At 37.1% G+C, this 12852-nt stretch overlaps 1 protein-coding gene across 1 annotated transcript in view; it reads right to left on the bottom strand.

The window, feature by feature from the left end:
* The window catches only part of VPS13B (vacuolar protein sorting 13 homolog B (yeast)), a 502169-nt gene that overhangs the window by 221033 nt on the left and 268284 nt on the right, over positions 1-12852 (bottom strand). The window contains 1 exon segment of the mRNA XM_009891830.1: positions 2020-2240. Within this exon segment, the coding sequence (XP_009890132.1) occupies positions 2020-2240 (221 nt within the window).

Consider the following 12852-nt stretch of genomic DNA (forward strand, 5'->3'; position numbering starts at 1 on the left):
CACTAATCTCAAATAATTTGTCTGCATCTTTTTGGTCATTATAACACTTCAGCAAAAAAATAACAACACAGTGTAGAAGGGCACCCTTTAAGACAACAATATTTGGTCTGATATTCCACTGTACAACTTCATTTTATAACTACATTTCACTATACTCGTAATATGATTTACATGGAGCTTGCAATTTAAATTTTTTAGTGCAAATATTTTCTTACAGTTTGGAAAATAAATTATTTGATGACACTTTGGTAGGAAAGCTCTTAATTTGCAACTCCAATTTAGGTAAGGCTTTCACTTCATAACAATGCCATTCTGCTTATAAATTAATACTACTAATGTATTACATATATTAACCATGAGATTAATTGGAGATTAAAAAAAAAAAAAAACAAAACAGAGTTGATCAGACAATTTGCTGGAATTTCACTGAGAGCATACCCATCAAACATACGATACTATTTTGCTACATGAACATCTCAAAATATTTGCCAATTCTCTGAATAGCTGCAGTATCAAGATGAGCTACAGTTCTATGAAAGTTAATACAGAATAAGGCAGGTTTCCATAGGCTGTAAAATTATTGCACATTAATTCATTATACATTATGGAAATACCACAAAGTTGCAAAGTAAAGCTTTCAGAAGTCTTTAAATATAAAACGTAAATTTTTCAGCAAAATCCTAATTTTGACTTTTCCTATTTACACATATATAACACAGTGACAACCCTTTATATGTGCAAACACACCTGTCGTACAGCTCTACAAGTCCGAGTAGACCCTGTTGAGGCTGTTTAATTTTAAATTTTAATTTGTCACGTCCAATGAGAAATCTCACTCTCCTAACCCTCTTCCTGGTGAGTGTGAGCCTATCCAGTACACAAGACAATGGCATATAGCAAATGAGTCAGAAATAACTTGGATGGAAGGCAGTGAATGGGGCAGAAGACCACACACTGAGGATAAAACAAATACATAGTTTAAAACACTTGTTTCATTCATAGAACATGGAATGAGGCACCGGTAAAATTGCATGCGACTGAGAAACATATTGTAATGAGGACACACAAGGGATAACATTAAAATTACACCAGCCACCTTAGATTTAGTATTCCCAGACTTAGGCCATAGGTTCATAAATCTTTACAAACGTGATGTGCTGTCTACCAGATCAAAATTATAATACTTTGTGTTCTTGCCCTTTTGTTCTATTAAATGAAGCAATAAACAGTCCATTTTGTCCATGACATCCTTCGAAGAAAAAATCTTACATATGGCTGAAACTTGGAAGCAGACAGCGTATGAATGCAGAGCTCTACTCAGACCTCAACAGATCTGCAATTCCCAAGAACAAGAGTGTTCTCTCCAGCACCACTGGAAATGTTGCAGCTATCAAGAAAGTATTACTCAAGTTGCAGTCAAGATTACTCAAAATTTGGCATAAAATCCCTATTCTATTTGGAACTACAGCATAAAACCCCTGTTCTATTTGGAACTACAGCAAACTTGATCCAGGTCAGTAAAATCCAGGGTGCACTTTCTGCAAATCTACCAACATCTTTGCCTTTTAGTAAACATAAATGAGGTGGTAACTTCTGTTTACACACATTCATCTGGGCTTTTTTCCTTACTAAAGGATACCATTGCCTAAAAAACATTTTATGCTTGAAGAAATGTTAGTTCTATGAAAATACAGTAAAAAATTACATTAAACCACTTCAATATATGAATCCATGGTGACAGCAGAACAGCACTATAGCATTTAATGGTACATCTGCAATTCATTTCACTCCATCAGCCAAAAGACGCATTTATACTGTAGCTATTACATTTTGAGAAGAGTTTAAATTACAAAACTTGAGAGAGCTTCAAAGAAAATCTTAATCTAAGCACCTTGATCTTGATGGCCCAGTTAAAAAAAAATTAAGATAGAAGAGACCTTCTTCAACAAAATGCAGAACAATTGTACTTAAATCGAGTTATTTTTAATTTCCTTTCATAAATCAATTAAACGTACCAACCTGGGGGTTGGAGCATTTTATTTCAAGGGACTCAAGGTCGACATGGAGGCAGACAACAAATGAGTGTCTGGATTCTGGCCCCGAAGAGAGCAGTTTCTGTGAAGTAACAGCTAAAGTAGAAGTACAGCCCATCGGTTCCACTAAATTAAGTGTCATCTGTTGTCCAAGGAGAGTATATATACTGAAATGATGCAGACTAATAGTCCATGGAAAAGCATCACCTAATGATTAAAAAGAAGGGAAAACAGTTAAAAAATTCCATAATAAAAACTAGGCAATTATTTTCTCAAAACTCAGTAAAGGTCTTATCCTAAACCCCTTAGAAGTCAGCAAGTACAATCAACAACCATTAAATTGATCCCAAACTCTCACAAATAAAATTCCACCATCAATTCCATTCTATACCTTGAAATCTAAACAATAGTAATAAATTTTTTACAACTTTTCAAAAATTGAAATTCATTGGGAATTTTAACCCCAAACTGTGAACAAATGTGTACAACATAGTCTTTAATTTGCTTGATATGACTTTCCTCAAACTGAGGAGTATCCTGAAACCACCCCCCACTTATTTCAGCATATGGATGCCAGAGGCAGTTCCTTACATTATATACTTATATGTGTTTACAGGTTTTAATACTAAAAAGAAGAATTATCTCTCTTCCAAAAATTTACAGCTTGCATCTGAACAGAGTGGTGCCACAGAGTAAAGCCTATCCCAATGCACTGCTCAGGTAAGTGAGACCTTGATCACAGCCTAGCTCATTCCACTGCCTCTGCTTGACTTCCTAGGAACAGAATGGTGATGGATTTTGTTAAAGCAAATTACTACAGACATACATGGAGCACTTTCATTTAGGAGGCAGCCTACCATGAATGGTTATGAAGAATAATCAGTGAGGGAACTAGCAGTGTCCGGCTGAACCACAAAATGGCTGCAACTTCAGTACAACCCGTTTTCTTTAGATTCTCAATAGATGGGGAAGAAAAGGGAAAGTTTCCAAAGCACAACCACAGGGAGAATTATTTGGGTAGGTCTTTAAAAGGCCAACAGGAAGTCTTCTTAGTGAGAGAAAACCTTCAACAGCTCTACCAGCTAGAGCTGAAAGGAACTGAGAACACAGACCATGGAAACTGAAGCAGAATCCTTGTGGTGGGTTTGACCTTGCCTGACCACCAGGTGCTCACCAAAGCTGCTCTATCAACTCCCCTCCTCAGCTGGACAGGAGAGAGAAAATATAACAAAAGGTTCCTGGGTCAAGATAAGTATAGGGAGATCACTCAGCAATTACTGTCATGGGCAAAACAGACTTGACTTGAAGAAATTAATTTAATTTATTGCCAGTTAACACCAGAGTAGGATAATGAGAAATAAGAACAAATCTAAAACCATCTCGCCCCACCCCTCCCTTCTTCCCAGGCTCAACTTCACTCCCAAAATCTCTACCACCTTTGCCCTGGGTCCTGCAGGGGAACGGGGAATGGGGGTTGAGGTCAGTTCATCACATGTTGTCTCTGCTACTCCGTCCTCCTTATACTCAAACCTGCTCCTGCGTGGGGTCCCACACACAGAGGTGCTACTAACACCACTGATGGGCTTGGCCTTGGCCAGCAGTAGGTCCGTCTTGGAGCCAGCTGGAAGCGACTCCATCCAACATGGGGGAAGGCTTCTGGCATCTTCTCACAGAAGCCACCCCTGCACTCCTCCCCACTACCAAAACCTTGCCATGTAAACCCAATACAATCCCACATAGGATAACCGGGTCCCAGAGAAAGAATTTAGGCACTGCAAGAGACACTGAACCAAACCCCAAAGAATGCTCAACAGAAATGAGGAAAATGAGACAATGAAAGATACACGGGTAATTCTCATTTTACCTGAAACAGATGTGGGGTTTTGCTCTTTAGAAGTACAAAAGCATAACAATTATTTCAGGCTTGGGGTGGTTTTTTTTCCCCTCTAAAGAAAGTCTTCATCATTCCATTTATCAGATTTTCTGCTGAGGAATTTGGGCCTTTTTGTCCCCACTTGAATGATAGAGAGTCTGTGCTGAGCACGTGAATTTTCAGTCCACCAAGAGAAACTGCCTGCCCCAATTCAAAGTAACATAAAAGTGGGTGGCTGCAGTCTCAGATTCAAACACAGCAGCCTGGTGAGCATCCACCAACCTCAGCCTGGGCTGAAACAGTCTTCATCTTTGTACAGAGCACATTCATTTGGAGGAAGCGAAGGAGAAAAGTTCTCCTGCCTATATCAAAATTCAGTAGATTATTTGGTTTGAGGTTTAATTTTCAAGATTTGGACCTGGAGTAATGGGTAAGAAGAGTCCAAATTAATCTAATGCCCTAGAAACATGGGAGCCAGTCTTGAGAATCAGAACAGAAGATGGCAGATAAATACAAGTGTATACTGGGATGGGCCCTTGGAGTCTCAAAAGGCAATAAAAAATTCAAACTAGTGTATTTAAACAATATACGGAGAGTGTGTGCTGCCTAGTGTGGCCTATGGTCAACACGGTCCTGCTGAGAAATCACATCACTAAGAAATAGCACCAATTAAGCTTTAACTGTGATTAGTTAAAAGAAACTTCAGAAAAGTTTTGAAATTAAAATAAAGCTGGATCCAAACATCTTTTTACCATATTATTTTAGTAAGAGTTCTATTGTTTCTTCTGCAGGTGGCACCAGCAATAAATTTATATGGTCAGGAGTATACATCAGGAGAGTCTGTGAGTCTCATCTGAAGAAAGAACTGAAAAATTCAGTAGTTTATTTTGAAGCTATTGCATACTGAGGAATTCAGCTCAGCCAAAGTAATTTGAAAATAGTTTGGAAAGGTTTCAGATTAGAAATTTAAATGTAGTTAGCAATCTGTATTTTTTCCAAGTTCAGTCAGCCAAGAAATATTAATTGTAATAGATGGAAAAAATTCAAATGCAAAGTCAACTCTAGTGACATGTTTCTCATTACTATGCATGAACTTTGTTTTTCTCTGTGACCACCACAGTAAATTAACATAGTTTATATTTCATGGATTAGAAAGAAAGAATCTCCAAAGAAAATACTGAATGTTAACTCTACTGTGCTGCATACATTATCTACCTTAAAAGGAAAATACCAATCAAATTTTACCAATGTACAGAAACCACAGAATACTGAACAAACACTGTAGTAAAGATATGGCAAATTTACAACTATAAGATTTCCCCTTACGTCATGAGTTACCTCTTCTTCAGCTCCATTCACACTATGTGACCATTCTAACATTATACTGCAACTGTCCACCTGATAAATCCTTGTTTTGTTGTTGTACATACATTTGATTTATTGTTTTTTAAAAAACTATACCTGCATTACTTTGCTGACTGGTTTTATGAAACTATTTAAATAATTAATTCAAAGTGTCCAAACATCAAAAGCAACACTGTTTATAGGATTTATTTCAAAAATTATTTATTAGTAGGAAGGAAGGAAAAACTCCTAGTATGTTGAAGATTCTGGTTAATTCCTGATCTACCACTCTCATAAATCCTTATTTTTGATTTCCTCAAACATCACTACTGATGTAAAAAAACTTGAAAATGTATTCAAAATCTATTTCAACTGCTTTGAAGACTTCTTAAGTTTATAAATACCACTTTCAGATCTTTGGCAGTTGACTGACAGAAAGACCAGACAATTTTCAAAGATTTGGCTTTCACCATCGCCAACTGCACCCTGGGCTGCATCAAGAAGTGTGGCCAGCAGGTCAAAGGAGGTGATTCTGCCCCTCTACTCCACTCTCGTGAGACCCCACCTGGACTACTGCATCCAGCTCTGAAGTCAACATAACAAAGACATGGACCTGCTGGAGTGCATCCAGAGGAGAGCCATGAGGATGATCTGAGGGATGGAGCACCTCTCCTATGAGGAGAGGCTGAGAGAGTTGGGGCTGTTCAGCGTGGAGAAGAGAAGGCTCTGGGGACATCTTATTGCCGCCTTCCAGTACCTAAAGGGGGCCTACAGGAGAGCTGGGGAAGGACTTTTTACTAGGGCATGTAGTGATAGGACGAGGGGGAACAGCTTTAAATTGGAAGAGGGCAGGTTTAGATGAAACATTAGGAAGAAGTTTTTTACTTTGAGGGTTGTAAGGCACTGGCACAGGTTGCCCAGAGAGGCTGTTGAGGCCCCATCCCTGGAGGTGTTCAAGGCCAGGCTGGACGTGGCCTTGGGCAACTTGGTCTAGTGGAAGGTGTCCCTGTCTATGGTAGTGGGGTTGGAACTTGATGATCTTCAAGGTCCTTTCCAGCCTAAACCATTCTATGATTCTATGATCATTTATCTGCTATTTGCAATAGTTTAGCAAGACTCCTTTCCTACAGAGTGTTTGAGTTATTTTTCCAATATGTATAATTTCAAGTTTTTGCTGTATGCAAACACTTTCTCTGGTAGTCACTTGATGCACTTTTTTTCTTAGCTAGAGTTAATGTTCATTATAAGCTTTTCCATATGCATGACATACAATATTGACAAATGTACTTAACTACTGATAATTGTTATATGTTTGCTCTCACTTTTATATGACACTTCTCTTTATTTTAAGAAACAGAGTGCAGAAGTGGCAGTTGTAGACAATGTTGCGTATACAATGTTGACAGTTGTATAAAAGAGAAATTTTGTCTGTTTAAAATTAGTGGTGGTAGGAGCGATCATGAAAGTTTTATCATGTATATGATCTGTGATCTATTCCCAGGCTTGCTAAAGGTATCCTTTGCAATGTCCAAAAAGCATCTTGATTACTCTGTCTTCATTTCTCTTTCTGTACCCACATTGCAGGGTCTTTACATGGATTTCCAATGTGCTCACATTCTCATGTGACGTGCAATGTTTAATAGATATTGCAATCATTACATGTTAGGTCACTATTTTGCTTCCTCCCAGTCATGCAACAGGGAAGCAGTCGTATGGCTGCATATCCTAGGTACACGCAGTCGGAAGCCCTAAGGGCCCTGCCCAAGTCCACAGCTTGCTTTCAGCAGATGAGACTCAGTTCCACAGACCTCAAATGTAAGCACAAACACACAGGCTTTTCTAACTTAAACCCAGCTACTAGAGAGCTCTAACAGCTGAACATAACATTAAGAAGTTGTTTATGCAGAACTTCATTGCTATTCAGGCACTGAAGAATGTCACTAGAATGTGAGAACTAATTTTATACGGTCATTAAACATAACAGATAAGTTAAATACAATAATTACCATGTTTAACGTGGTGACAGTGAATATAATCTCAGCACACTATTTTAATGTCAGATATTCACTTTGCAATTTACAGAAATTATTTTTCACTTATTGTATTGAAGTTGAGCATTTTTTAAAATTTAATGCAAGATTATAACTTCTAAGTATGGCAAACTTATTGCTGCTCTACTTTAAACAGTTAAATGCCTTTTATGCTGCTATTATATTGTAGTAGTTTATGAACAATACATTTCATTATAATTAATTCACACACTAGTATTAGAAGCCCTAATTTTCTGTTAAGTCACTGGACAACTTATTACATTTACACATATGCTAAAAAAAATCTGTGAGGTTATATAATTTGTCAAATTTCACAAATAAAAGCCACCTCTTAGATTTAAATGTTTGGAATACAGTGAGTTACATGATTGTCTGTATACAGCTATCCATATGAGAAGATGAATATGATATCCAGTAATATCAACAACATTTTTAAGATATTTTGAACACTGGTTTCTAAAATGTATTTTACTCTGTCTTACCTAAGTATCTGTATCTGACCTAACCAAACATTTTTACAAAGACAGATTCATAAAGTTACTGGTATGAACCCAAAGAGGAATATTTTAAATGTGCTAGTTAAGGATTATTAAAAAAGGATCGAAGCAGGGGGAACAAACAAACAAACAAAAAGTAACTAGCTTAAAAATATGAGTGGAAGCCAGGAAAAGGGTCTGAATTAAAATATTTTAAAATGTAAACTTCTAAACATATGAACATTCCATAGATGCCAAAAAATTCCCATTATTACTCTAAAACTTAGTGCTTTATCCAAAGCAAAATTTTATTTCCCTTCATGTCCTCAATTTATTTCTCTATTACAACATTTAAAATTTTTGGAAGTCACTTGGCAGTCCAGAAGTCTGAATAATAACTAAATATTTTGTCCAGCTGCACATTTATCACATTTTATCCTATCACTATAGGTTGGGACTTAGAGAGTATATAGATGAATTGTCAAGTATTTGAAGTTGGATGTACACAAACATGAACAAAAAGTCACAACTCACCCTAAGCAGTTCTCTAAACATTTCAGTTCTGATCAAACTCAGTTTCTAAATATCTAATTTCTTCTTTGCAACTATTTTACTTAAAGGGCAGCTACAAATAGGACAGAGGCCCCCCTTTCTACAAGGAACCAAAATGGAGAAGACAAGGGGCAACAGGTACAAGTTCCAACAGGAGAGGTTTCATGATGATATAAGAAAGAAATTTTTTTACAGTAAGAGCGATCATTCACTGGAACAACCTCTCCAGGGATGTGGAGGTTTTCAAGATGCAACAGGACAGGGTGCTGAATAATCTCATCTACACTCCCCTTCCCACAAAAGTTTGGACGAGATGATCATTTGAGGTCCCTTGCAACCTAGGCTGCTCTACGATTCTGTTTAAATACCCTCAGTGAATACTACCTCATGGATCAATCATCTGATTGATCTGAACTATAAAATACTTAATGCAATTTAATACCTTTTAGTGAACTTATTTAGTTGTATCTGTTATTCAACAGCAGTTCAACAGGATAAATCCGTTTCTGTTCATAAGTTACTCAGTATGACAGAGCTAAATTATGTTTCTGAATAAGTGCTGTACTTAAAATATTCTTTTAAGTATCCATACAAACTAAAATTACCTCAGAAAAGAAATGTATCAGAACTCTGAAAACAAATGGAAAGACCTGATTGTGGGATACTGTAGAAGCTATTTTTAACATGTTGACATCTTGAGGTCAATAAGTCTCTGTGAGTAGGCTGCAATATCCCCAAATGACAGTATGACTACGCTCCCTTTTCCTCCTCTTTTAGTTTTTCATGTAATAAGAAAAATACGAGTGAGCACCCAGCTTGCTTAAAAGTAACAATGCATCTTTGTAAACATGCTTGTTACTTAAATCTTCTTTATTAAAGAAGAAATGATTCAAAAAATAGTTTCCAGGAAAGGCAAGGTTGAATACATGTAATTTCAAAGAGATGGCAACATGTCTTAAGAATGATGGTATGTCCACAAAGATTGTTCAAAGACAGAATGCAAATTAAGAGACTCTCCTAATGAAAGCCCATAAAAATTATTTACCTCTACATGGGAAAAAAGAAAGAAGGTGACTTAAAAGCTTTGAAAAAACTTTTTAATAGTCTGTTTAAGGGGGGAATTTTGGCATGGGAGAAGGCAACAGCGCCATCAGAGAATCAAAAATATCAAGATTGTGAGAACTTCTGTTTGGCATTATTCCCAGAGCACAAAGCCACACACAAATAAATTCCTTACCATAGGCTTTATCCCAACCAGGGGGATTCTTTTCTTTCACTAGGATCTTTCCTTTGAATCTGGGTTTAACAAAATTCAAATGAATTCTTACTTTCATAAATTGTTTAAATTACATCATCAGTTTAAAACAAACAAAAGACTTGGGTTAAATTTATTTATCTTTTATCTCTCACTATGATTAGCAAATTAGATCATTCCTACTGAAAGTTATTAGGAAAAACACATACAACCTTTCTCTTTCTCTTTTTTTTTTTTTCTCTTTTTTTTTTTCTCTTTTTTTTTTTTTTACCTTTTCGATTGGCAGGATCTCTAATATGACTTCCATTATTAAAAACTACAACTTTATTTTTGTTGCTGTGACTTAAGGTAAAATACAGGAAGGAGGAAAAGGGTCCAATGTAAGTGGTAGAACAAAGGGATAGAGAAAACACAAACCCAAACAAATTTCAGATGGCAGGAGCAGCTCTTGAACATGCTTTTGACAATTTTTCATATCATATCCTTTATAATTGTTTATGTTTCAGCAATAAGTATGCAGAAAACAGAATAGTTTTCCCAGAAAACAGGAAAATTGTTGCATCTCCCTCTCTTCAGCTTAGAAGAAATACACAAAACAGCAACAAATCTTTCAAAAGATTCAAGAATACAATGATGAACTAACTGTACACCGATGTACTGGTTTTGGCTGGGATAGAGTTCATTTTCTTCATAGTAGCTGGTATCGTGCTGTGTTTTGGATTTGTGATGAAAACAGTGTTGATAATGCAGGGATGTTTTAGTTATTGCTGAGCACTGCTTGCACAGTGCTAAGACGTTTTCTGCTTCTAACACCAGCCCACCAGTGAGTAGGTTGGGGGTACACGAGAAGTTGGGAGAGGACATAGCTGGGACAGCTGACCTCAACTGACCAAAGGGATATACCATACTGTATGATGTCATGCTCAGCAATAAAAGCTGGGGGAAGAAGGAAGGGGAAGGACATTTGGAGTTACAGCATTTGTCTTCCCAAGTAGCCGTTATGTGTGATGGAGTCCTGCTTTCCTGGAGATGGCTGAACACCTGCCTGCCAATGGGAAGCAGCAAATTAATTCCATATTTTGCTTTGCTTGCGTGTGCGGCTTTTGCTTTACCTATTATACTGTCTCTATCTCAACCCATGAGTTTTCTCACTTTTACCCTTCCAATTCTCTCCCCGTCCCACTAAGGGGGAGTAAGTGGCTGTGCCAGGCTGAGCTGCCTGCTGGCGTTAAACCACAACAACTGGCTTTTCCACTGAAATTTTAAACTTGGATCTAAGGCTAGATCTCATGGATGCCATTAAAATCAACTGAAACCCCAAGACTCAAGACTGTTAGGGATATTTGCCTCACCTATTTCCAATACACAATTTTTCATATGAATATCTGTAGAATAAGATTTGTATATCAGTATTCCTTCAGAATAATGCTGTAAACCCATTTACTGTTTACTTTGATTATTTCTAACAGCTCTATTTAAAAAAAGAAATGTATTTTGCTTGGTCCTTTACAGTTTATCCCCTCCTTCCAATTCTCAGTCAGTTGCAGAATGTTAAAAGCTGATTCTTGCCTCAAATTGGTCTACATCTCAAACCTGTATCAAGTATTAGTTTTTCAAATAAGAACTACTGTACTTTTTCACAACCTGAGCCTATGCACAAGAGCATCCCCCCATAAACACTTGCACAAATCTTCTCAATGTTTTTTCTTCAAATCTACAAAAACTTTGCTACAATCCCTATAGCCACAAAATAGAACACAACTGTTGCCTATCACGATTACCAATAAAGTAAAAAATTAAAGTAACATTTTTTTCTTTCAATAGTCTGCTATATTTATGAATGTCTTTTCTTGTCTCACATAGAATCACAGAATATTTCAAATTGGAAGGGACCCATAGGATCATCAAGTCCACCTCCCTGGTCCTTGCAGGACTACCTAAAGCTATACCATATGACTAATAGCATTATCCAGATGCTGCTTGAACTCTGACAGACTTGGTGCTGTGACCACTGCCCTGTGGAGTCTGTTCCAGTGACCGACCACCCTCTCAGTGAAGAACCTTTTTCCTAATATCCAGTCTGAATGTTAGACCCAAGACTTTTTTTTTTTCTTTGGCCAGCAACGGTGGCATGAGAAGTTTTTCCTAACCTGCCTCCATTCTGTCTTAGAATTCGCAACTCACTGCCCCCTCCTGTTGTGTCAAACCAACCGTTTGTGGCTACACAGTAACTCAAATGACAAAACCAATGAAGGTAAAAACTGCACTTCTGAATTCTTCTGGCTTCAAGAAACATACAAAAGATATCAAAGAACTAGCTCCTTGATGATGAGTTTCACTTTGTGGGGCAAACCTTGTCATTAGTATTTCTAGCCATCAATAATACATAACATACTGCTAAAAAAGCAGCACAACATCAGAAGCCTTCAAAATAAAATGAAGATAATTTTCGTAACAGTTAAAAATGGAAATTAAAGAGTAAGTATTTTGAATTTATCACACTACCTTCTTCCAGGATGGGTCTCAGCACAACAAATGGGATTTCCTGCAATGGTTCCATGTGTTTGTGTCCAGCACTCATAATCTTTATCTGAGGCAAGCAGACGACAAGTGTGCCAGGCATACTGGCCTGCCCGTGGTACCAGCTTCGCACAGTCCCAGGAATGTCACCCGATACAATAGTACTTGGGGAAGGCAGGCTGTCATTCGGAAGGAATACACAACAAGATTGCACTTCAAGCTGAAAAAACAAAGCCAAGAAAGATTTCTCAGAAACAGACTACCATTTTTTCCCCTGATGTGAAGTATTCATCTTGGTACAAAATCTCAGGTTACCCATCCCTCACAGTTGATTGAAACTAGTCTTAGCTTTTAGTTGAATTAAGAGGAAAGAAGACACAAAAAGTTGGAAAATAATATATTCTTGTAAATTATGACTATGGGAGGGGAGGGAAGAAAGCGTGTGATTTTGGCCTGTAAATTTGATCAGAAAGGTGTTGCCATAAAAAGTGAACATACATCTATCTACATTTCAACAGCTTTTTACAAGAAGCATAATTGAATCAGAAAATGTTCTCAGAATAAAGCTGAGAAAGATCTCTTTTTGCAGTTCATTAGGTTTTGTTAGCAAAAGCCTCTAGAACTAACCAATATTTTATATGCTGTTACTTTTCATAAAGACTTCTATAAAGATCTATTTCAGGGAAAATTCTGTCTTTGCTTTGTCATCAACAGTAATGAGCATGTACAAAAAGGTTGATCATCAGAC

Source organism: Charadrius vociferus, unplaced genomic scaffold (assembly GCF_000708025.1).
Source record: "Charadrius vociferus isolate BGI_N301 unplaced genomic scaffold, ASM70802v2 scaffold15, whole genome shotgun sequence".
Classification (NCBI taxonomy): domain Eukaryota; kingdom Metazoa; phylum Chordata; class Aves; order Charadriiformes; family Charadriidae; genus Charadrius; species Charadrius vociferus.